This window comes from Nicotiana tomentosiformis, chromosome 8 (genome assembly GCF_000390325.3).
Source record: "Nicotiana tomentosiformis chromosome 8, ASM39032v3, whole genome shotgun sequence".
Lineage (NCBI taxonomy): Eukaryota > Viridiplantae > Streptophyta > Magnoliopsida > Solanales > Solanaceae > Nicotiana > Nicotiana tomentosiformis.
In genome coordinates, this window is record NC_090819.1 from 84,241,540 (window position 1) to 84,267,970 (window position 26,431).

Consider the following 26,431-nt stretch of genomic DNA (forward strand, 5'->3'; position numbering starts at 1 on the left):
GGCTTTTTGCAAAGAGAAATCACAGATTTGCGGGTAAGCCAGAGAATACGAAAAAGGGACTTGAGAAATTTGGAAGATTGAAGAGGTAAAAGTGGTAAATGATAAAAGAAAGAATTATTTATATGTTTAAACAATGGCAGTTCAGTATCAACGGTGGCCGACCACCCTCTGACATGCATTAAATGTCTTGAAAGACTAAATCGATGGGACATATATCACGTGCGTCATGATCGAGCCCAATGAAGATGTCAGCTTATAATCCGATCGAGCCGTTGAAAAATAAATATCGTTTCTCACCATATTCTTCCTGAGAAACGAGGGGACTATCTGTATATGGTCGAAATAGATTTCGGCCTTCGTACGTCTGATCGAGTTCGAAAGATAATCGATCGAAGTGAGACCTCGAGATGGGTTCCGAAGATGGTACAAATAAGCTTCGAATCCGTGGGGCTGATCAATGTCGAGTTCGATATCATTGTCAAGCTCGGATCTAAATCGAACTATGATGCAAAGTAAAGTTATCAAGCTTATGATCAAGAGACTGACCAACATTGACCCCGAATAAATTCGAGAGCTCGAGTCAGAATCGAGCTCGAGCCAAGATCGAGAGCTCGAGTCCGAATCGAGCTCAAACCAAGATCGAGAGCTCGAGTCAAGATCGAGCTCGCAGACAAAATCCATTGCAATCCCACTAGAGAGAATCTTGGGAGAAATTGTGTAAAAGCTAATTTATCGTGGGTATCCCACTAAGTATTTTTTTAATTATGTTTAGAGCAAGATCCATCTACTATAAAGGACATGGTTATCATTTCTGTAAAGGCAAGTTTTTTAGGCTTACATTGTAATAAAAATACTATATTCTCCCATAGTAAAGAATCGTTCTTTCACGCTTCTTAAATTGATTCCACTTGTTGAGTCCTAAGATTCATCTTCTTTACAACCTTATCTATTTTGCATTCTTTGCAATCCATATTTATATTTCTATTTATCCTTACAATTTGTATTAAGTTGCGTCATATATCCTTATAACTACGTACAAATTTCACTCCATCCGTTTTTCGGTTAAACACATTTATATTGAACAAAGAAGTTATAGGATTCTATGAGTGGAATTGTTTGCTCACGTGTTGACGTCAATAAAATAATAAATTCATTATATAATTTTTCCAACTATTACATTTTCAAATTGCCACCAGCAGCTCCAAGCAACGGTCAATAGAAAGAGCTCTTGTACCTTGTCCAGGGAGCCACCGAAAGGTGAAAGATTTCTTTCGTTTATTTACTCACAAATATAATAATAAAAAAAGGATCATTGAGCACCATGAACGATATTACAATAATAATATACCTAGTATATATAAGTGGGATCGGGAGATGGTGTGTACCCATATTTTACTCTTACCTTATGTAGGTAGAGAGATTATTTTCGATAGATTCTCAACTCAGATAAGCATAATATCGACAGTAAAGAAATGCAATATAAAAATAAACAAGTCATGGAAAGAAAATATAAACAATAACAGGATATTAACAAATTAAACTGAAATAAAAGCAATATTAGGGAATAATATGAATCCAAGAACAAGCCACAACTAGAGTAATACTAACGCTATCGATATGTAAGGGAAATACACTTTACTAACTACTAGCCTTCTATCCTAATCTTCGACCTCTATAACCTCCTTTTGAGCAGGGGCGACTCAAAAAGAATGGGGGCCTAAAACCAAACTATAATGAGAGGCCTTAAACTAATTTTTTTTTAAAATTATCATTCTAACTTTTGTAGATGCAAAGTTATTAATAATTTATTTTTCATTAATAATACAATTAATTTATTTAATCTCTCTTGAATCATTTTTTATCTTAGGTAAGATTTTATCAATTTTAATTTTCTTCTTTTCGCTGAGGAAATTAAACCATTACATGAATTGTTAAAATTATTCTATAAGCAATATATGCCTTTAGAAAAGAATCAACGTTAAACTCAATATTTTTTTCACCTAATCTACGGACCTCAATATGCACATTCAAAGTTGCAAATTATTTTTCTCTATATTTTTAGGAAAAAAAAGAAACCAGACCTATTAACGGGCTATTGGCAACGTCAATATACATATATTTTGATGAAAACTTTTGCTAACTGTACTAGCCGCAATCAGTATATTATACTAAATAGTCATGCCCAATAAAAACTCAAAATTTCAAGCTCATACGTTGAACAAATAGCTTCATTTTTTATTTTTGGATTGTAACAAGCTTTTACTAATTTCAATAAAATATCACATATTTGTAGTGTTTGAAATTTATGCTTTAACACTTTTGATACGAATTTCCGACATGTTTGAAATAATGATTTAAAAGTTAGGCTAAATACGCTATCTTGTAAAATATTTCATCGCTTATTAGAAGAAGAAAAATAGTGGATATATACGTTGTACTATTTCAAAAATTTATATAGCTTTTGTACAAGAATTAATCATGTCGCATAATACCAATTTAAATTATAATAATTTTTATAAAAAAATATACTATATTAATATGAAAATTTTGGGGTCAAACACTTACTTTAGCTTCTTTAGGCTTCAGCCGCCCCTACTTTTGAGGGTCATATATTCAGTAAACTCATATAATAACTAATTACATCTTCCCTATACTTTTTAAGATTCTTTTATTCTTAATACAGATTTAAGTTTAAATCTTCAATTTAAGTTTTTTAGTAGGGCACTTCCTTTTTAATAAACCTTATGCCACGCAATTCGATCCAAAGCAGATATCGAATATCTGGACGGGTGGGAACAAAAAAAGAATTAATATATTAACTAAATAAAGGGGAAAAGAATAATTAGAAAAAGAAAAAGAAATTGCGAGGACCCTACAAGGTGTTTAAGTTTGTCGTCTAGTGATGAATCATCATCACCAAAAAAAAAAAAGGTAACTGAAACTCTGAAAAAGGATGTCCTTTTCAAAATCTATACCCTACCTTCCCACCTTTTTTCTTTTATTTTTATTTTCTTTTTTCATCTTTTTCTAATGAATAATGATTTTTGTTTTTAATACAAGCACCAAATTCCAAAAATTCACATGCAATTGAATAAAGTACGACCCACCATGTACTACGAGGTCGTTTGGTAGCTTTATTTTGTACAAAATTCAGCATAATTAATATCGTATTTGGTTGTCATTTTACAATTCTACATAAATAATATATGTATAAGTTATAAATTAATCTGTGTATTATTTTATGCAGGATAAAAGATGGAATAACTAATACATATATTAATAATACATGAATAAAATAATAAAATAACGAATTTACCCCTAAAGAGAATGGAACTTGATCGTCAGACTATAGCGTGGATGATTATTAATGACAAACTTTAAAGCTTTCAGTTATTTTTATGTACCTACATTATGAAATATGGATGTTGTATTTTGCTAACCCGTGAATATCCACAAATGTAAATATTTGTTGATGTTCTGGCCTTAAAGTTGGTTGTTTTTGTATAACAACTGCACGTGGAAATTTGCTAATATTTTGACGCTAGTGTTTTTGTGAAGTAGCCAACACTATTTTGGTATTATTTTCAGCTGGTTAATCTGTTGGTGCTTGTGCTGAAATTTAAAATTTGGTGTTGTATTTGCTGTGAGTTAGAGTTGTTTAACTGTTGTTGGAAGGAGAATGCTGCTGAAATATAGAACCTTTTTTTGAAAAAAATGCTACTGGATAACTAGTTTTTGAAATAAAAATCATTGCCATTTTCTTTAGCAAACTTTTCACTTTCGTTTCTCCAACAAAAGCTCGTACTATGATGTTTTTGAATTACTAAATAAGGTGTGTAACAATGTAGCAAAAAACTCAACCAAAAATCAAGAAAGAATTATATACATGATACTTAACATGACCATTTTTTTTGAATTTCACATGTATTATTCAAACATAATGCATTAGTCAAATATAATATCAGTTTGAGTTGGTTCACTTTGGTTTTGTCACTCTACTATGTGCCCAGTTTCATTAATTTAACAATATAGAATGTGTAAGTTGCGAATGTAAATATTAGAGTATTAATCTTGTCTAAAATGTTGCATCATAGGCTTTTGATAGTCTAAATTATATTTTACGGCTTTAATTGCATTGCATTTACTTGCCAACTATATACCTTGCCTTGCCTTATATTTAAAGAACAAAATGAACCGAAGAAGTCACTAAACAATAGGAATATCAAACGGTAAGGAGCGAAAATCAAATATGCCTACAACCTCACATAGTTTAGTAGTATGATGAAGAAGTGAATGTAACACCCAAAGTTCCTAACTAAATTGTTGACTAATTAAATGCAAAAAGAAAAAAAACAATGCCAATGAAGGCCAAGGGTATAGTTGTAAACAAGTATTTTACTTCAAAATTTATATAATGTATATCAATTTCTAATACAACAAACCAAACATTCAAAAAATTAATCCATTCGTAACTAATCTATATATAACTACTACTAACATAACTAATCTCTGCATTACTAATAATGCATAACTAATACATGTATAACTTATACCTGCATAAATCTAATCGACAAGGCGGCAACCAAACGACCTTACAAGTATATTTGCGGTACATATTGGTGAGTACCACATCTTTATTAAACTTTCCCCAAATATAATTTATAGTGTTGAAAAGACTGTATCGGCCTTTAATATTAAACCTTGGGAAAATGGTCAAATTTTTCCATATATTGTCTGTAACGGAGCAACTTAAGTTTCGTTAAACTTTTGATCTTCTATTACCTACGTTGTTAGGATAAATTTTTAAACTCCAATTAATTTTATACAATAGTCAAAAGGTGAGGATAATTTTGGATGTTTCTCTCAAAAATTTTGGTCACATAACAACCATCCATTTCATGAAAGAAACACAGTTAATTGCAAGGGCATATATATATGATTATTTGCTAATAATAAGGGTATAAATAAATTAAAAATCTAACAAAAAAAGTTTAACAATTTTGGATAATACAAGGACGAATGTGAATTATTTCCTATCCGACTTTAACTATTTCGGCCATAGCCGAAAAAGAAGATAAATTTGGCCATATTACCATTGTTTACGTACTTACTTAATTATCCAAATAATGCATCATCTATGAGATATATCAAGCTCAATAAATATGTCAGTTATAAAAAATGATGTGATTAAAGAATGATTTATAACAAATAATCTATTCATAATCCTTTTTTATGCTCCCATCAATTTATTAAAAAAAATATTCTTATGTCTCTTGTCAACTTGGTACATTAATGTTTCATTGAAAATACCGAAATATAAAATAAACAATTAATAAATGACATTATGCTGTGGTAAAAAAATTGGGGTATACTCGAGCAAGGATAATAAATGCATCATCATTTTCAGATCCGTTTATTGTAAAAAAAACGTTTACGTATATTTAGTATGTAGTTCAGCTAGTCATAAAATATCTTTAATACTTGTCAGATCATATTAATCCATCCTTATCCACAATTATTATACCAGATAATAAGAAGCAATGAGAATTAACTGGAAGGTAAAGCATGACTTGATCTTTCTTTATTTCTTTTTTGAACTTTTTCTAATACAAAATATTTAGGTCCCAGTTTAAAATAACTCTTTATCTTAAATATTTAAAGTGTAAGATCTAAACGTAGAGATTTCTTTTCTTATTTTCTATGTCGTTCCTACTTTATCCCAAAATGAATAAAAGAATGTGCATATTTAATGTTTTAGTATTGACCAAAAACTATAACAAAAAAGAAAATTAACCAAAATCCAATTAATTGACATGTTGTAGTGAATTTGGTAGAGAAACTGTGGTAGATACATTGGCGCGCGCGCGCACACACATATATATATATATATATATATGTATATATATATATATATATGCTAAAAAAGTACTTAATATTCATCGATGGTATAAAGAATTTTTACTCCATCAATACATTTGAATTAATATTAATTTTTAGTTCACTAGTATGATTTTTTTTATAGAATTACTTGCATTTATTTGTTGATAGTGTAAAAATTAGTATTTCCTCCGTTTCAAATTAGATGATATACTTTTCTTTTTAATTTGTTACAAAATAAATGACATATTTTTAAATTTAGAAATAATTCAATTTTAAATTCTTTATTTGACCCATTTTATCATTAATGAAAAACTTTTATAACCAAACAAATATTTTTATGACCACAAGTTTCAAAAGTTTTTTTTTTCATTAAATTTCGTAACGAGTCAAACAACATTGTCTAAATTGAAATGGAGAAAGTATAGAATAATATATTTCTACACATATTTATAGAGGTATATTCTTTGTATTATACTCCGTATTTCCATAACATTTTATACATACAGAGAGAGAAAATGAAATGAGTATATGAGAAGCTCTCACTGTTACTGATTTTGATGCAATGTAAGAGAGAGAGAGAGAGAGAGAGAGAGAGAGAGAGAGAGTACTGAAGAAGCCACACACACAACACACACACACACACACACACACACACACACAAGAAACTGTGAGAGATAAAGAGAGAAAGAGAAAGGGGAAAGAGCCCTTCACTATCACTGGTGCATTTTTTTCTTGCATTCAGTTTTTCTTTCTTCTCTCAGGAAAAAACTAATACTAATACTCCATCTTTGAAGCTTCTGGAAATAAATCTACTTTAGGTGGTTTGCTTTTCCTTCTATGTTCATCTCTCCCCTTCAAAGAAATTTAAAAAAAAGAAAGAAAAAAAAGTGAAAACCGTCAAGGAAAAAAATAAAATAAAAAATCAGCTTTTGATTGTTAAAGATTATTGTGCGATGCACCACTCAAAGTTGGTTTCTTGAGAAATGGGGTTTATGTGGTTTGTTGATTAGATATGTCAATGTTGATATTTTTATTTTCATTAGCTTTTGAGTATTCATCATAGTTCAAATATTTATATAATCTACATTTTCAGGTCTTTCTCTTGTTGACTCCTGGTACTCTTCGATTTTGACTCATTTTTTCTTATTTTCTGACTATATTTTATTTTTCTCGAAACAAAAATCCCCCTTCTGTCAATTTATCTGGGTATTGGTTTCTTGAAATATCTGTTTAATGTAGCTATTCTTTAGATGTATGATCTTTTTTCTTTTAAATTTCTCATTTGTTTTATATTTTAGGTATTAAGGAAAAAAATCTTGATGTTGGTGCAGGTGTTGGTGGAGTTTTAGGGCAGACGGCTTTAGGGAGAATGCTGAGGAAGAGGAGCAGATCACACCACAAAGTTCAACAAATGGGACAACATTTGATCTCAGATTCCTATTCTCAATCTGATGTGTTGTTGGCTAATAGGAAACATAATAAAAATAACAACTTTTTCAATGTTCCTGTTCCTGCTAGTGTGTTTGTTGGGCTCAATAATCCTACTAAGGTTAGCTCAGAATCTGATTCAGTGAGAAGTCCTACTTCTCCACTTGATTTTAGGGTCTTTTCAAATTTAGGTAACCCCTTTAGGAATAAGGCTACCTGGGGTTGTTGCACTAAAGTAGGCCTTGGCATTGTAGATTCTCTTGATAATGATGATGAGATGAAGAAATCGGGGAAAGTTCTCCGATCATCGGATAGTAAAAACATTCTTTTTGGCACACAAATGAGGATCAAGACACAGAATTTTCAGACCTGTGTTGAGGAACCTAAGTCACTCCCTAAAAATATCTCGATTTTTCCTCATACCTTGTCCAAAAGCTCCAATCTTGAAAAGGGCAATTCTGATGTTGTGTTTGGAATTGGAGAAGCCCCATTAGAGCATGAGTTGTCGAGAAATTTTCGTTCTTGTTCTCTAGACTCTGGTAGGTTTATTGCACATTTTGCAAGCTCGGCGAATTTTGGTTATGAAAATGGAACCAATCCTGTGGTGTCACATACTCAATGTGTTAGAGGTTGCTCAAAGTTGGGTCCTAAGCCAACATCGGTTGGCTCTAGCACTAGCTTAGCTGGTGCTATTTCGGCGAGTGACATTGAACTTTCTGAGGACTATACCTGTGTGAGAACCCGTGGACCTAATGCCAAAGTAACTCATATTTTTGGTGACTGCATTTTAGAATGTCACAACAATGAGTTGACCAATTTTTGTAAGAATGCTAACGAGAAAACCACATTGCCTGAGGTGGTTGACAGCTCGGAGGTTCTCACTTCATATCCTTCAAGCGATTTTTTGCGCTTCTGTTACTCTTGCAAGAAGAAGCTGGATGGAGAAGATATTTACATGTACAGGTCTGTTGATTTTAGGTGCATTTTAAAATGGTTTTAGTGACTCAATGATTTTGACAATGGAAAATATGTATGATGTCTTTGCAGAGGTGAGAAAGCTTTTTGCAGCTTGAACTGCCGTTCCGAGGCGATTTTGATTGATGAGGAGATGGAGAAACTCAATAATGATTCTGAAAACACAATTAAGCCAAATAGCCGGGATGAAGTTTTTGAGACCGGCTTGTTCATTGCTACATAGGATGCTGCAATTGCGCTACTAAGCCCATGATTGACGAAATGGCCACACTGTTTTAACAAGTAGAAACCCTGATCATTTGTTTCCTAAGAGCTGTTTTTTTTGTGCATCTGTGTGCAGCCATGGATGATCAGAGAATGTATTGCTATTTGTGTGAACTGTCTTTCCTTTCTCATGGTCTTAGTGGTTAAACAATCGCAAACAGCAAGTTTTGCTTTACATAGTTCTGAATCTGATATGTAATAGTGGAGTATAATCTCAGAAAAAGAATCTTAATTACAAGGGTTGTAGCTCATCCTTGTGGCTCCCCAATTTTTGATTTCTCACCTGCTAAATACTTTGGCAAAGTCTGATGAATATAAATGTTTCATGACTACATATATTGCTTCTAAATGTTACTCTAGTAGTGTATCACTGACTCATACCAGTATTACTTCTAACACACTAGGCCATATATATAGTTGTCCTCATTGTTTACTGCTAATCGAATTCGACTGTCTGGTTATGTCAAAGTGTTTTTGACTTGTGAGATGGTTTCTTGATTGTGATTCAGACTTAAGTGATTGTGTGATGGTCGCCTATGCTAGTAAATTTTGATTTGGCCTTCTACTCAGGTGAAGATAGCATAGGCTCTTGTGGTTTCTGTTTTTATTGTTCTTCAAATACCCCTCAAAACCAATTGCTCCCTGAATTCTAGCTCTACTTTGATCCTCAACTTATTATCTTTTTTTTTGAATGCACTTGGTAGACATGTTGGGAATATGTTTTAGTCATGTTAGTAAGTTTAGGTCCTATGTTTTCTAGGAGTTTCTTCGTCCTGCCAGATTTACGTGTCCATAGAAAATATCGAGAACTTCTAATGCCTTTTATTTCTATTTTGTACAATATTGGTCTGAGATGAGCTTAAATGGAGCAGACATGGTTAGTGAGGTATCATGTTGCCAATCTAACTTGCTTGGGGTCGAGGCGTAGTAGTTGTTGTACCAATACGTTGTAGCTCCATTCTATTTCTTCAGATTTAGCTACATCAATTATGCTTCAGTTTAGGACATGATATGTTCTGTTGTGTTACATGAGCAGCTGTCTTTTTCTCCAGCTTTTAGATTAGCACAGACATGTTTGTTTATTCTAACTACTTGAGACATCCTCATCTTTAAGAAGCCCCTTTGGCTTTAATTTTGTGCTTCAACTGCAATTGGAAAGGAAGTTTCTTCCACTGTTATTAATGGATTGATTGGTTTCCCTGAGAACACTGTTGGGAGATTGAGAGAATATTGGGCCATGTTGCTGCCATATTTGAAGTCTGAAGGCACTACTGAACTATGGATTGCCTTTGCTAAAGTACTATCACTATTCCTGGTTACTTTCTGTATTTATTTATGTTTTCTATTTGTCTTTCTGTTATTTTGTGAGGTTATTAATTTAAGTAACTTGGGTTTGGTGAAAATTGGACGGGCAGTAATTGTAGCTCGCCTATCTTAGTAAGAAAGAGTACTCCTCTGGTCCTTCTCATCTTTCATTTGAGGAAAAAGAAAAGGAAATAATGTCACTCCAAAAAAGTAAAAAAGGCATTAATTGTTTTCGTCCTTGTTTCTCTAAGAAAGCTTATAGTCATTAATTACTCATTTAAGGAAGAGAAGGGAGATTTTGTTAGGTACTCATTATCATACTATCAAATGATCTTTTAATTGGTAAACCAAAACCTTACAAGCCAGGTAAAAACCACCAGAGAGAGTAAAGATTGTAAATGAACTAGTAGAATTGAAAGGTGTTGCAGTAGTTTTTTATCATTACGAAATTAACGGAAAGGTTGAAGTATGCTGCATTTACTTTCCTTCTCCCTATACCAAGCAACTGGAGTAAAAGAACTTGTTCAGTGCCTGCATTACGTTTTATCTGCAATTGGGCATTGTGGTTGCCATACGGAACCTTTCTAGCCAAAACGACGTTAATTTGCTTAATGTATGTAAAGAATTCCCAAATCCAGTAAAATGAATACGACGAACCGCGAACTCAAGCAAGTCCAGTATAAGCCCATACCCAACAACACTCTAATCTGACTAGATTTGACGTGGTAAAATTAAAAAAGAAAGAAGAGAAGCCTTAAGTACCTTCTGCAAAGAATGATACTTCGAACTAATGCATTCATCTTGATCTGTAGTTTCACAATGCATCAGGCTCAGCCACATGACCACATTTTACTCGCTGTGGACTGTGGTAGAAATGATTCAATAAAGCGAAAGGTAAACATATGCTGCCAACACTAGTTTGGTAACACTGAACAATTAGTCAGTGTCTTCTGATATACACTGGATGCTTAGAATTGTAATGCCACACCTACTACAAGGAACAACAGAATTCTTTTTTGAGGAAATGCAAAAGTACGAGAACCCCAGAAGTGCTACAAGCAGGATCATGTTGTAACCCCCTCTCCTTCGTTTCTTCTGCAAGAGCTAGTTTTGAAAAGCCCAATCACTTCCCACTCAGAATATCACATTCTAACCACATTGGGCGGCAATCATTTTCACATCACGGCCAGACTATTGATATTTGGTCCTCCTATCTGCCTCTTGTTTGGCGGGTGTTGTAAGATTTGCAACATGGACATTTCTGGGCCACAAAATGAAATTGCACTTCTGAGGTGATTCCACAATCATTACAGAGGATCCAAACCTGCAATATCACCCAACACGGTCACTTTCTTAAGCTCGTATGGCACATTAATGCAGCAATTAAAACCATTTAGAAAATACACTCACCTTCTTGTCTTGATAAGATTCAGGCATTGGTGCTGCGGCAATCTCCATGTCAAATTTCTCCCACACCTTTGACATATCACATACCGACTTAGAGCAGAGAGGACAAGCATACCTGTTAAAGAGTTAAGGTCAGTTCAATTTTGTCGACGACACACATGTTTGAATAAAAAGAAGACAAAAAAAACAATAACTTACTGGTAGTGTTTCTGCATCTCATTTAAGCAGTTCTTGTGAATAGTGTGTCCACAGGGCATGACTGTTACATCGTTTACCGACTCAAAGAGATACTGCATATAACCATTCTCATTTCATTTGTTTGCAATAAAATGCCGATCACAAAAAAAAGGTTTAAACAAGGGAAAGGCAACTACGGAGAATTTTTATTTCAATCAATACCTCAAAACAAACGGGACAGTCATGATGCATTGCCCCCTCTACACAGGGGTGGCTGTTCTTCAACAGAACTGAATAGCAGCATCCTGGACCATACAACCATCACATGGTAAGAGAAACAAAGTTCAGAGATAATATGGTTTGCATGCGTAGGAGCATATGATAAACAAAGGAATGACTGAGACTTACTGCATTTGGAACAGTGGAAGAAGTTCTCCATCCCACCAATCCTGATACAAGAAAATAATGAAAATAAAACATCATCGTCATAACTGACGCAGAGCTAAGACACAAAATGTACAGGAAAGTATGAACCATAAGAATCCAGATGTATTGGTACTGTAATTGCAAAGTGAGTTTGTTCATTACTACTACATGTGGATGACAGGTGCATTAGTGTTATTTTCTTAGTTTCTCCCTTTCCCTCAACCAGAGTTTCAACAGAGATGAGGAAGGAAGAAGGAAGAAGGATATGGAAAATGGGCAAGGCAGGAGAATTTAACAGAGTAACCGTACCTGCAAATGCCACAATCATTGCAGTGATACTGTCTCTTGTATATCTGCAACACAAAAAATGAGAAGAGGTTGTCAGCACATTACATATTAGAAACATTTTGGTTACACATCAGCATTTCCTGTTGGTATCCACTCCTTGAACTCAAAAGTATTTATTAAGCATTTTACTCTGAATACTAAAGTGAGGAGAGTTTCGACTTACATCATCATCAAATAGCTTACAGGTTTCACAGAAATATTTCCCCATGCACACGCTACAATTGATGCAAACTTGCCGAACCTGGTAACAGACAGCAGTTATAACTGGTTAGAATGCAAGCTGCTTAGCAAGAATAGCAAGTAGAAACCAATATAACTCGGTTCTCTTTGAGTTCTTACTCAATAAACTGTAACACACTCAAGCATCAAAATCAATATATCTCCGGTTAAAAGGACAGCGCCGCTCAATTGCAAGCAGTAACCACTGAAAAGAGGGTAAAACAGGAGCAATAGCATAAAGACCACTCACCTCTTGCTCAGTATCACAAAGCGAGCATATAACCTGCAAAATACCCCAAGGAATGAGTACATTTTTTTCTTACATTTCATATTCAGATTTCATACAGATCAAATGAAGAGAAGGTGAAGCTAGTTGACGAAGAAGGAGATAAAAGGAAGAGAATCATAAATAGGAAAACGAAGAATTATTGGCATAGAAGATAGTAAAAGTCAAGTTGGAGCATTACCCTTTCCACCTTGTGACGAGGAATCTCATGTCGAAGTTTCTGGTCAATGTTGATATTGTTCTGTACACAAGCAAATATATTAGTACAGTCTTGACCAACCAAACAAGGAAAATGGATAATCTAGAGAACACAAAATTTGCTGACAAGGTAAAATTTTATCATGACACATAGCGGCGAGGAATGTCGTGAAGGGTAAATCAAGGTGTCTCCGCAACCAAAAAGGAAAAGGAAAAAAGTGTGCCTTCAAATGATTATGCACGTGTCGCTGGATGCAGGTGCTTTATTATTTGGAATTTTACTGTAGCATATTGTGCACGTTTTCAGTCACAATTATGATGACAGAAATATCACTATTTGTAAGCGTGTACTCAATTTCATCTCCAATTACCATGTCTATTGTCCAAATTATGATTCCGTCGTTCATAAGGACTTACCTTAGCTTCGTTATGACAATGCCTGCAGTCAAATATTTCATTGCAGCAAGGGGCTCTAATGCGACATCTACGCCGATAGTGAGAACAGCTGGAAACGAAAACATATTAGTGAATAGTTGACAATCATATGTCCACTATGCATGAGGTATAGGCTAACATAGAGAGGATTTGTATCTATACCTTCAAGAATATCATAGAATTAATGATCGAATGTCAAAGCAAGAGTGATTGGACAAAATAGAAATAAGTTTACCATCATGAATGAGACAGAGAACATACCCATATTCCAAGTATCCTATGTCAAGGGCTTCTGTAGAAGAGGATTTTTCGTCACGTGTTCCATCCTCAGGCAAGTAACCCTCATGGAAATTCTGAACCACGTCAGCATCACTCTTAAATATTATGTTGTGCATGTTTATTGCCTCAGAACGTGGAGTCCCTGAATGTTCAATCACTACATCTCCCATCGAGCCTTATGGATGAACTTAACTACTACAAGCCCTGCATTCAGGAAACAGTTAAGGAAAAAGTCCTAAACCTACAAAAGGCATGTCTACTTGCCCCTCCAAATGGGCAAAACACCTCAGACAATGTTGCTTTCTCGCACATTGCAGAACACCAATTGAAACCAGCAACTACACATTCCAACTAAGGTTGAACAGCTCCAATCAGCAAACTCCACCGTGAGAATTCATCAAAACAAGTTGATCTACAAGAATCCACAAGTGGGTCCACAAGGAACCCAAACTAGAACTATCATGAAGCATTGCATAGCTCCAAAGCGTCCAGCAGTACATAATAATGATTGCATGATAACTTCATTCTTGGAGAAGTCCTCCATTTAAAGAGATACTGACGAAGGGTAGTCCAACCTAAGGTAAAAGCAATGGACAAAGCATCAAACCCGTCCTCACAGAGAAAAGCATTAGGGGAAAAGTGCGAGAAACTGCAGAGATGAATTATTTTGTTGTCCATCGAGAACAACCCTACCTCCGTCTGAGATTCTGCATCATGTAGTCTTCAACATGGGAAACTTACCCTGATGAAGAATTTTATAAGTCCTAACAGCGTGTTACTTGGAAGCGTCATTGTCTGAAAGGAAAGTGTTATCAGTTGTGTAACAACGTCCACTGGTCCATACTCTCTGGCTCATTTTTTGCCTTTTCTTTTTCTTCTTCTTATTATTTTTTTAACTCTTTACTTGTTTCTTCCTTTTCAACCAGAAGTTTATTATTGTTAACCAAGACCTCATCAAAGACATGCCTAATATTTTACTATGCCTACAAGTTTTGAGATGCATATAAAAAGCATCTTGTGCCTTAATATCTATCTTTTTTCGGGGTCCAACTTCTCATGCAATAAGTAAACTGTATGCAGTCAATGCCAACTGTTGAGGAGAGCCACAACCACGTACGAATGATCTCCTTCAGAAACCTAAGATTACATCGGTTGGATGACAAAACATAGCAGAAGGAAATAACCTGCCAAGTCTTGGAAAGCACTCCAAACTCCCAATCCAAAGTCTGCCAATTAAAGGAAGGCAAAAACTGCAAATACCAATAGCCTCTATGGTTACCGGCAAGTTGAACAAAATATAGGAAAAAAGACACAGAGTGACGAACAAACTGCACAGGAGATGGACATGTATGTCCAAAGAAAAGGGCACTGTGATGACTGCTACTTCCGTTTGATTCAAGTTCCCAATTTTGCTACTTCAGATTGATCACATACATACGTAGAAATGCTAATGTTTATGGCCTCAAAATTTCGCAACAGAAAAGGAACAGATGAAAAAAATAACGATCCTCTGCACCAAGTTTTTCCATGTAAAGATTGTTTTGATTAGTATACTTTCGCTTATAACAGTATTAGATCTTCAAAATCTCTACTTTAAGATTTTGTAACTAGTCCACTGTTTATATATACTTTCTAAAGGTTTCTAGACAGTCTTATGATTCCATATATTCAATACCTAGTTGGAATTTCGATTCAGAACTGTAGCTTACATACTATAGAAAGACATCATGGACAGTATACGCTGAAATAGCAGTCAAGAACAAGCCAGGCAAAGTTTTGTTGAACAACCACCAGATGCTCTGATCACATCTGTATCTGTCCTACTTGAGAATTCCTAATCCCTATCTTGCCAGATGTTCTCAAAATTAACCATCAATTCCACTTGAAACACTTTTCACCTTTGGCATCCATTCAGCCATTCTTAGGTAATCAATTTGACTAAACCATGTACGAGTTTGAGATAAGTCGGCAACACATATTCTGAACTTGTGCTACCTCAAATTAAACTATCATTCAGGTCCAAAGAAAGTCAAACTAAGACAGAAATTGCATAGGGAGGTGACAAACGCTGCTGCCACTCAGGCAAATTTCTCACACAATTCCTGAACAAAGATAGATGCCCGAAATAGAGGATTAATTACACTAAATGCATCAAGAAATGACAGTAGGGTTCTAAAGCCATCAAAGCTGGAAATACATCGATTCTATTAATCAAACCCTATCCAACCAGTACTTAAACATTGTACACATTATTTTATTTAACATAGAAGAAACCAGGATAAAATAACAATAATCAGACACCTAATAGACCAAGCAGTAGTCGCAATTAAACAATTGCAAGGCAACTATTCATAGCACAACAACTGCAAGCAAACAAATGGATTGTGACCTCAAGCACGGAAAACACGATCCTTAACAAAAAAATATTTTTCTTTCTTCATCACACAACAATCATAATTTCCTATAAATTCCATAGGAAAACAAAATCATGACGGAAGCACAACAATCAGAATACGTACAAATACCACCAAAAATCTCCTTTGTTCCAACTAAGGCATACGCATCGTAATTCATATAAGCAAAAAAAAAAAAAAAAAAAAAAAAAGCAAAAAGCCTAGCACAGACATAAACACAAAAAGTTGAAAGCTTCGGCGATAGAAGCTGAAAATGCAAAGAAAAACAAAGCCAGCAATAAGTGCAGAGAAAAACAAAAGAAAAAAACAAGCTTTTAGCAGAACAACACCTAATGCAACAATTCACTATGAAAATAGCAGAGAATGAATAAAAACGCGCCATTATTTTCCTTTCCTTTTGCTTCTAGGGATGCGATTTTCAATATTTAAAAGAAAAAATATTAAAATTTGAATTGATTGATCACATACCTAGAAAAGAAATAAAATTCAAGCAAAACAATAGCCAAAATAATCGGGAAAATCAGAGGACTATATAAAGTGAATATAAAAGAGATCTAACGCAAAATCACTTAGAATAACGAACTTTTAACTCCGATCGTCGATCACAGACGCTCCGAACAATTCTCCGACCTGCAAATCGTAAGTCCAGCAAATACAAAGCAGAAAAATGCACGCAGTTTATAAATATATATATTTTATTATATGTATGTATGTAGGAGGGTTTTTTTTTCCCCGGAGGATTCTGAGAAGGGTTTAAATGTGTGTTGCTTTTATAGGGTGGTGGGGGTGGAGAACGAGTGGGTAGTGGGGTGGTGGGGTAAGGGGTACCGAAGAATGGTTTTCCAGAGAGTTCCAAAAAAATGAAATCTGTTGGCTGAATGCTGATGAGGTGGTGACTGAGATTTTAGATTATGAAAGCTGGCAATTCATGTAGGTTTTAATTATTTTTACTATTTCACCCTTATAATCTTGTCAAAATATCTACTCACCACTGTACAAACCGTTGTTTTTTTTTGTTTTCCTTTTTTTTTTCATGGTTAAAACTTTACGAAAAAAAGAGAACCATCGTTTTATTTTTGTGGACAAAAAAGGTACTGTATGTCATTTGTTTTTACGTACATGAGGAATTAAGGAAATTAATCAGAATGTAATAACCCAAGTTCGTCAATTTTTTAATTAAAAAAATATTTTAATCGTGTTGGTTGCCAGAGAGGGAAACCACACGATTTGGAACTTGAGTTCATAGGGGTAGGAAAAAGGAAAAAACTAATTGTAAATTAATTTTCAAAAATGCCAAAATATATAAAGAAAACTGATCTGATTAGAATAAGCTACACTAAAAGTGTGTGTATTGCTTAGTTTTGAATTTACAAAAGATAATTTTCTTTTTCCTGCCCCTATGAACTCAAGTTCCAAATCGTGTATAGCTTCTTTTTAATTAATTAAGTATAAATTTTATGATAATAAAGACATTAAAAATGGAAAAAACATTCAAAGTAAAAGAAGTGCAAAAAATAAATCTTAATATCAAGGCTAATATACATAAGCTTTAGCATGAGAAACACATCCACGCAACGTGTTGAAATTGCCCATGTTGACAGGCGTTGAATTCAACTCCTTGGCACTTAAAAAAGTGAAAGTATCTTCTTGCTGGGCAAGGGCGGTGCTAAGAATAATAAGATAGTATTAGTAGTATATATTATCTGTTCGCAGTTGGCACCAGATATTTCGGGTTCGAATTATGAGTATGAAAAAAATTCTTGATAGAGAACGCTATCTTCCGAATGTGACGCAAATTCGAATATAATCGAATTCCAATACAGATACTAAACATCTGGTGAAAAATCCAAAAAAACAAAACTACAATATCAGAGAAAATACATTTTTTTTATTGCATAGACACTTCTTTTTTTGTTTTTTTTTTAAATGAAAAAAATATTTTTCCTTTTCGTGACTTAAAAGAATATATCATTTCACGAAGTTAATTGTTCTATAGTAAGAGCTCTCTCCTACGCAAATATATATATATATATATATATATATATATATATATATATATAGAGAGAGAGAGAGAGAGAGAGAGAAAGCTAGCCTCTCTTTGCTAGAGTATAACTTTGGCTGAGTTTTTTTTTTTACTGCACTAGGGATATGTGTGGACGATTAGTGGTCAATAAAATTGGAAAATCATAATATCTCAGATTCAAATTTCAGTTGAGGCAAAAAATAATTAGGTAATTTTTTTTTATCTACCTAAATTTTAATACACTAATCAAGATACACACAATTAGCTCACCCCAGTATTACCGTAGTAAGAACTAAGAAGAACCTTCTCCTATAGAACGCCCTTATATTCTCCAAAGGTTATACCTCCTTTAAAAGTTTTGAAAAATAAGTGAGCAAGTAATCTTGCGCTTATTGTTTAAAAAGGGTAATTAGTGATACGTTAAATATTTCACGTAAAAAAATTCATATATTTATTAATTTTAGGATCTCTACGGTATCTGAACTATAACAAAAAGAGGAAAAAATGAGTGCTCAAATCAACAGTATAACTTGACAAATGGACAAAAAAAACGGTGAGGTGACTTATAACCTGACACATATGTTTCTTATGCGTAAGTGAAAAGTAAGTTGGTGACCTCTTTTATACAATTATTATTTATTTTAACTTTTAGCTTTTTTCCTCCTTGAATCCACATATATTGCTCAAACCCAGTATAAGATTTTGATCAAGATGAAGTCCTGAATAGGTCATTCTTTCACGTTTTGTGACCCTTCAAAATCATGTCGTGTAGAATTCGATTTGCATTAAACAATTTTTCCACTTTTCTCTATGTGAGGAATAAGTAAAATATTATTTTATGAAGTCGAGATCCACGTAAAATTATGTGTTAGAGAATACAAAAGTCCCTCACAACTATTTAACAATTTCTAAAAGAATCTACAATAATTTTGAAATATACTTTATTGATTGCTTTAGTACTTTGACTTAAAGATAAGTTTTATAGGGTGATTGTTAGATCAGCTATGTTGCATGGGGAGGAATGTTAGCCGGTCAAGAACTCTTATGCTTAAAAGATAAAAGTAGCAGAGATAAGGATACTGAGGTGGATGTGTGGGCATACTAGGAGAGATATTATTAGGAACAAAGTGATTTGGGACAAGGTGGGAGTGGCCTCTGTGAACGAAAAGATAAAGGAAGCGAGGGTGAAGTGGTATGGGCATGTGAAGAGGAGATGCACATATGTCACAGTGAGGAAGTGTGAGAGGTTGGCTATTGTAGGTATGAGAAAAGGTAGATGTAGCTTGAAGAAGTATTGGGGAGAAGTGATTAGACAAGACATGGCAGACATCCAGTTTACCGAGGACAAGACACTAAATAGGAAGTTATAGAGGTTGAAGATTAGGGTTGAGGGTTAGTAGGCCGTCAAGTTCAGGACTCTGTATCTGCTACGTTTGTTTTGGTTGTTTGATTTTGTTTTATATACCAGCACTAGTATCATCATTTTAGTGTTTTCCTATTCGTGGTGTCTAGTAGCATTGTTATATTAATGCTTTATTCTTGTTGTTAATGTTCTTATCTTTAGTATTTCTGGTATGACCTTTTTATTATTGTTCTCTTGTTCTTATCTTATTTTCTTGAGCCGAGAATTTTTCGAAAATAATCTCTCTACCTCCACAAGGTAGGGGTAAGGTCTACGCATACTTTACCCTCCTCAAACCCCATAATGTAGGATTGCACTAAATATATTGTTGTTGTTGTTATTGTTGTTGTTGTTGTTGTTATTGTTGTTGTATTGCTTTGGTACTTTGTTTGGGTTGACGGTTTAAATTTTTTCAGTACATATTTAACATCATGTATGTATTTGAATTCTTAGGGGTCGTTTGGTAGGGTGCATAAGAATAATGCAGAATATGGTGTATTAGTAATGCTGGTATTAGTTATTCTTGCATTAGTTATGCTGACATATTTCTGATCCATTGTTTGGTTTGATGTATTAAAGCATTGCACAATTTCTAAAAGAATTGTTTGTTTATAAAAATGCCCTCAAAACCAGTCCATCACTCGATCTTTTTAAAGAAACATATGTTAAGAATGTTTTTATATGAAAAAGTTTTAAAAAAATTATTTGATTTGTCTAAATATATTGTAGTATAGAACTGAATATTTATTTATAAAAAAGAAAATATGTTAAGTATTTATTTATTTACTAGGGATATAATTTTATTTCTCACTATTTGGATTATTTAATAACATATTTTAATCAAGCATAAATTTGAAGGGCAATTTTGTCTTTAACTAAGTTAATGCATGCATTAAAACTCATTGCATTGCTAATACCATGGTTTTCTATGCGTTAGTTATGCATAACATAATACCAAATAGAGTGTATAACCAATGCCTGCATAATTAATGCATATGTTCAAAAAGTGTACCAAACAAAATATTATTAATACACAAAGCTAATACATGCATTATTTTATCAAATGCATTTTACCCAACTACACCTTACAGCTTATCACTCAGTTTTAAGTTTGTTTTCAATATTACTCCCTCCGTTCACTTTTACTCGGTATGTTTTGACTTTTCACGTCCTTTAAGAAATAATAAATGAAGTGCATAATTTACCATGATACTCATATTAATTGATGCATATTTTATTGGATTTGAGAAAATAATTTGAAATAAGTAATAAATATTGTGGGTATAATAAAAAAAAGAATTGTCTTCTCTTAATATGCGTAAAGTGTTAAATAAAAATAAAAATTTATTTTTAATATACATGTTAATTAAAAATGAACAGAGAAAGTATTACGCAATTTCTAAATACGGAAATGGACGGTGGAGAAAGTGGATGTATGAGGATGAGGATGAGGATGAGGTATTTCTGCGTCATCATCCATTTATTTGAGTCTTGAGACTTGAGAGAGACAACTCAGCTAGTAAATATGTAACTGACACGTGTAATGTAATGAATAATAAACACGTCACCATCATCCCAATAAGATATTATTCACATCAACACACTTCATGGATTAGCATTCATCTTTTTTTATTGGAAAATATCTTTTCTTTAAGTCTTTGACGTGAGCTTAATTTGGTCTTTATCTTTTGATAATGATTGAGTTCAATCTCAATTATTGACCTCCAAATATCTTGATTAACATACCTTAGAATTATCTCATCAGAACAGTAATCCTGTTTTTCCTTGAATTTTGCTAATAGATAATTTAGCGGGCGTTTGGACATAAGAATTGTAATTTTTTTTTAAAAAAAAGTAAAAATAAATTTCAAGTGAAAATGGTATTTGAAAATTAGAGTTATGTTTGGATATGAATATAATTTTAGGTTGTTTTTGAAGTTTTGTAAGTGATCTGAGTGAATTTTGAAAAACAGCTTTTTGGAGTTTTTCAAATTTTCGAAAAATTTCAAAATTCATTTTCAAGTGCAAATTGAAAATTTTATGGTCAAACATTGATTTCGAAAAAAGTAAAAAAATTCTTATGTCCAAACGGGCTCTTAGTCTCGTCACTTGTAAATATTTTTGTCCAAGTGTCATACTCCCGTCAAATTTACATATAGAGTCTAATTGGATAAGAAATTCAAAAAAGAAAGAAAGAGTTTTGAAATTTGTTGTTTTAAATCAACTAGTGAAATTCTTGTGATTATTATAAAAGTATGATATATTAAGAGTAAATAAATGTAAAGTTTAACTGTTTTTATATATAAAAAAGCGTGTCATTATTTTTAGAATAAAATGAAAGAAAATATGGCATACAAAATAAAATAGGAGGAGTAAATGAGTAATTTTTCTGGATTTAAGTGATATACATGCAAATCAAATAACCATCTCTTAAGAAGTCATAGTTACAAATAAACTTACAAACATACAAGAAAGCTCAATACATTTTTTTTGCTGATTTTATTCTAATGAGTTTGATCCTTTTTTTTGTTTGCTCCTGTAATTGTATTGGGTGATTAATTTGGATTCGTGTTATGGAAGAACCATTTAAGGGGAAGCGTTTCCTAACAATATTTTTTTTTATTACTAAGGCTTGACGCTAAAACATCTGATTCCTATTCATCTCACCACAACTCTTGTTGGATAATGAGTTTGATATGTAGCATTCATCTTCACCAACGGGCCAAAATTCTTCAGAAAAATGAGCTTTAGTTAACCTAATTATTAGGGTGGAAAGTATTAATCAGATAATTAAATGGTAATTAGAACAATCAAACGGTCAAGTTCTGCAACTTCAAGTCTCAAAGTTCAATTTACTAGTTAACCTGATCGTTAGGAAACTCGTAGTTTAACGTTGATTTACGTTTATCTTCAATAGTGGCTATAATATTTTAATTAAGTTGTTCTAAAAGTAATAAATCTAATAGTAATTGTGCAGGAAGATCATTCAATTTGCCAGGTACGTTTATAAATTATCTTATGACGTGACTTCATATGAATCTGTTGCCTCTTCGGACCGAATGGAATATGTTATCTTTGTTTACCCTTAAATTTGTACGTGATTTTAATGATATGTGAATTGATTCGACATAAGTAATCAGGAACGTTAGATAAACGAATTAAAGATAAAATAAATAACCAAACCAGTTGAGACATTAAGTCCGGGCTCATATTTAAACTTAACAATAGTTTTGCCCTCGATCGGACCCTCGATTCGAAGCTAAATGTGTATGAAGAACTATGATTAAAATAAGAAATTCTCAATAACTAAAAAGCAGAGAATGAGTTTATATTGTTTTGCTATGCGTGTTACCATATGTATTGAATGAAAAAGCTTCCCCTTTATATAGTAAGAGAGTTTCATCCCTAGTACAATTCTAAAAAAGGTAAAACAATCCTCATTTCTCGTCAATTACTGATATGCTACCGACATCGGACGGGATTCGCGCCGTGATACCTGGTTGGGTGCGGATATCACGACTTTCTGTTAGTCGTGTGCAACCGTTCGTAATGCTTCCCAAGATTTAGGAGCTTGCTCTAGGTCCAGGGAGTATTGTCTTGCCAGGCCCGGTGGCGAACACTCCGTTCGGCCCCTGGTATGAGAAGTCCCTGCCTTCGATTCTGATCCCATGCAGTCATGTCTCTGCTTCATTTGACTCACACAAAAATCGGGGTATATGTTACCCTCGATTTTACCCGTATACAATCTTCTTGAAGAAATCAATTAAGTCATGGGTAAAGTTCGGATAATATACTAAAACCGATGGGAAACCGATTGGAGTTTTAAGAAGCCGAAACGTCCCATCAGTCGCGTCGTTCTGACTTCGGACACGTGTCAACCATCGGTTGGTCGCCTCCGAATGTGAAGCGTCGCATAATGATTACGTTTTCTCCTATAAAAGCTTCGACCTTTTGTACCTTTTCCACTTTCCGATCTCAGCTCTTATCTTCGAATTTCCTAGCAGCTTCCAACTCTTTCAAATCTTCTTCTTTTTATCTTCAACCTTCAAATCTTCATAATTGTTCTTAAGTTTCTACTCAGATCTTCATCCTACCTTCAAGTCTTCATACATTTTCTTGGATTTTCAACCCAGAAACTCATATCTTCACTCTCAAACTTCAAATCTTCATAAACTCTTTCCAAGTCTTCACATATCTTCCAGATTTATGATGGCCAAGACTTTCAAATCAGTATCTCAGCAGGCTGCCTTTTCATCTTCTCACCCGGCCACAAGCACCGAGGCAACCGTCCCCGAAGTGGTTGTTCTCGAGATGGCTGCTCCCGAGGCGACTGCTCCGGAAGTGGTTGCCGCCGAAGCTGCCTCAGAGCCCCCATGAAAAGTTTTATTCCCGGGGGCTGTTCAATCTTAGACGACTTCAAAGTTGAAAAGGCCACATCCAAACAAGACCAAGGTGAAGGGGCATCGAGATATATATGCTCTATCACCGAAGATACCCTTCCCATTGTCCGAGAAAACTATAACTGAGGAGGTAAGGACGTGGTAGTCTCCGGGTCTGAGGACGATATCACCACTCATTTGGAGGAGTATTTAAGTGTTTACACTTATCCCTTCACATTGGGCCCAGTAGACTAAGTTGTTTTGGACTTCTACAAGAGATATGAGGTGTGCCTTGGGCAAATCCATTTGTCTCTTTGGAGGATCGTGATCCTCCTCCGTTACTTTGCGAATAATACCATGTCTCCTCGGTTCACCCTCCACCACCTACTCCATCTATATAGTCCCCGAATTTTTTGAGGGGGACTAATCAAGCTCACTCGTCGGGCCAGCAAGGCCCCATTTTCGAGCATTGACGAGGTTCTAGACCAAGACTGGCAGGGGCGCTTCGTTCGGGTGAAGACCAGAGATTTAATCCCTCCCGAGTTTCTGCCATTCCCCGAGAAGTGGAATGTATCTCATAAGTGTACTCTTTACTTAGGTGTCGAGTTATCTTTGTTCCCTTTCTCACTGTCAGTATTTGTGATCGTGCAGGTGTTGCTTGGGTTCCCAATGTGGTCCCCCAGCTCAAGGAGTGGATCGAAGGCATCTGCAAGCAGATGTCGTATTTTGAGCGCTCGTGGCACAAGCTTTCGAAGGGCTGATGGGAGGCCCATTCACATGGTAAGGCTCTTCTTAGAATAGTTAATATTACGCCCCGAACATACATAACGCTGACTCGATTTCGTCTTCTTCCAGGTCGTTACCTTTGATGGCGCATGTGTAGGAGGTCACATGCTCATTTGGATCCGTGGTTCCGTTATATTTTGGAATATTGGGCATACGAAACCTCTTCGGGATTGGTTTCGATGTCACGCTCAGAGGAAAAGGCTTATGAACAAATTTTTTAGAATCCGGGCCTTTCAATATCGGGGGCGCTCCTGGGATTTGATCGACTTGGGAATTATATGTTTTCACCTTTTTGTCGTTTGCCTCAATTTTCTTTTCACCCGTTTCATTAATGCATCAAGCATTTTCATTACTTCAGGGCTGACACCGGACTCAGCTTCACCCGGCCTTTCGGTGATCTTCTCACTTCTTCGGGTATTTTTCCGGGATAGTTCGAGCTCCACCCTGCTGGGGGCTCGGCTCTGATTTTGCAACTGCGCTATCGCTGCCTGTTGAGCCTGCAACATTTCGAAGATCAATCCCAGACTGACCTCGTCACCTTCGCCTTCGGGCGTTCCTCGAGCCGTTGGTCGGGCTCCTCCGCGAACGTTGTTCTCGGGGTCGGTAGGAAGGTTTGCATCGATGGCCACCTGTGAGTTAGCATCGACTGGGTCTACGACTGGGACCCCATTAGGATTAGCAGGGGGCACCTCATTGCTAGGCACCAAATTGTTGTTTTCGCCATGATGGCCAGACCCATCCTCAACGTTCAAGTGAGCGGACTGAGAATTTGACATTTTTAAGCTAACCTGAAATTGAGACCTTAAAGAACAAGTGTAAAATAAAGTGTCTTATGGAGATTTGTATCAAACCACCATTGTTATCCTTAGCCCCCACGGTGGGCGCCAAACTATTTACCCTTAAATGGATGACAATTAAATTTATACGCAGTTTTAAGGATATGTGAATTGATTCAACACAAGTAATCAAGAACGTTAGATAAACGAATTAAAGATAAAATAAATAACCAAACCAGTTGAGACGTTAAGTCCGTGCTCGAATTTAAACTTAACAATAGTTCTGCCCTTGACCGGACCCTCGATTCGGAGCCAAATGTGTATGAAGAACTATGATTAAAATAAGAAATTCTCAGAAACTAGAAAGTAAATAAACAAGTTTATATTCCTTTGATATGCGTGTTTCCATGTGTATTGAATGAAAAAGATTCCCCTTTATATAGTAGGAGAGTTTCATCCCTAGTACAACTCTAAAAAAGGTAAAAAGAATTCTCATTTCTCGTTAATTACTGATATGCTACTGCCGTCGGACGAGATTTGCGCTGTGATACCCGGTTGGGTGCGGATATCACGGCTTTCTGCTAGTCATGTGTAACCGTTCGTAGTGCTTCCCGAGGTTTAGGAGCTCGTTCTGGCTCCAGGGAGTGTTGTCTTTCCAGGCCCAGTGGCGAACACTCCATTCGGCCCCTGGTACGAGAAGTCCCTGGCTTCAATTCTGATCCCATACAGTCATGTCTCTGCTTCGTTTGACTCACAAAAATGGGGGTATATGTTACCCTCGGTTTTACCCGTATACAATCTTCTTGAAGAAATCAATTAAGTCATAGGTAAAGTTCGGATAATATACTAAAATGTATTATGGCTCTTCTAGTCTTCTAGAACCAACTAGAAATATCCTTGGGGGAAATGCCTCAAATTGCATCAATTTTTTATGGATATTTACTTGCAACGTTAAATTACATAATGAACTTGTAGAGATTTTACAACGAAGTTTTAGAACAAAACTTTAAGTCAAGGGGAATTA

General features: G+C 34.8%; 2 protein-coding genes across 4 annotated transcripts; one reads left to right on the plus strand and one right to left on the minus strand.

Annotated features, from left to right (window-relative positions):
- The first annotated feature begins 6,466 nt into the window (after nucleotides 1–6,466).
- Nucleotides 6,467–8,901, plus strand: LOC104108884 (FCS-Like Zinc finger 10-like). The gene is made up of 3 exons (XM_018775138.3): nucleotides 6,467–6,599; nucleotides 7,212–8,271; nucleotides 8,356–8,901. The coding sequence occupies exons 2-3, from the start codon at nucleotides 7,250–7,252 to the stop codon at nucleotides 8,504–8,506; spliced, it is 1,173 nt and encodes a 390-aa protein (XP_018630654.2). The 5' UTR covers nucleotides 6,467–6,599; nucleotides 7,212–7,249; the 3' UTR covers nucleotides 8,507–8,901.
- A 1,714-nt stretch (nucleotides 8,902–10,615) lies between these two features.
- LOC104108885 (probable E3 ubiquitin-protein ligase RZFP34) lies at nucleotides 10,616–16,786 on the minus strand. 3 transcript variants are annotated; one of them, XM_009618033.4, is made up of 12 exons: nucleotides 16,625–16,786; nucleotides 13,610–13,831; nucleotides 13,331–13,418; nucleotides 12,897–12,956; nucleotides 12,680–12,712; nucleotides 12,374–12,451; nucleotides 12,172–12,215; nucleotides 11,845–11,885; nucleotides 11,659–11,741; nucleotides 11,458–11,549; nucleotides 11,263–11,374; nucleotides 10,616–11,176 (listed from the first exon to the last, which is right to left on the minus strand). In XM_009618033.4, the coding sequence occupies exons 2-12, from the start codon at nucleotides 13,795–13,797 to the stop codon at nucleotides 11,063–11,065; spliced, it is 933 nt and encodes a 310-aa protein (XP_009616328.1). In that variant the 5' UTR covers nucleotides 13,798–13,831; nucleotides 16,625–16,786; the 3' UTR covers nucleotides 10,616–11,062. The 3 variants fall into 3 exon arrangements, with proteins under 3 accessions (XP_009616328.1, XP_009616326.1, XP_009616327.1); XM_009618031.4 differs by having other exon boundaries at nucleotides 13,610–14,877; nucleotides 16,625–16,785; XM_009618032.4 differs by having other exon boundaries at nucleotides 13,610–14,202; nucleotides 14,321–16,785.
- Nucleotides 16,787–26,431: the final 9,645 nt, after the last annotated feature.

What these genes read in the sequence shown, in the direction of transcription:
- LOC104108884 (XM_018775138.3), top strand. Translation starts at nt 7,250, where the DNA reads ATGCTGAGGAAGAGGAGCAGATCACACCACAAAGTTCAACAAATGGGA. An exon ending in GAAGATATTTACATGTACAG is followed by an intron (nt 8,272 to 8,355) that starts GTCTGTTGATTT and finishes ATGTCTTTGCAG; the next exon opens with AGGTGAGAAAGCTTTTTGCA.
- LOC104108885 (XM_009618033.4), bottom strand. Translation starts at nt 13,797, where the DNA reads ATGGGAGATGTAGTGATTGAACATTCAGGGACTCCACGTTCTGAGGCA. An exon ending in GTAAGCTATTTGATGATGAT is followed by an intron (nt 12,216 to 12,373) that starts GTAAGTCGAAAC and finishes TTTGTGTTGCAG; the next exon opens with ATATACAAGAGACAGTATCA. An exon ending in AATCTTATCAAGACAAGAAG is followed by an intron (nt 11,177 to 11,262) that starts GTGAGTGTATTT and finishes GTGATATTGCAG; the next exon opens with GTTTGGATCCTCTGTAATGA.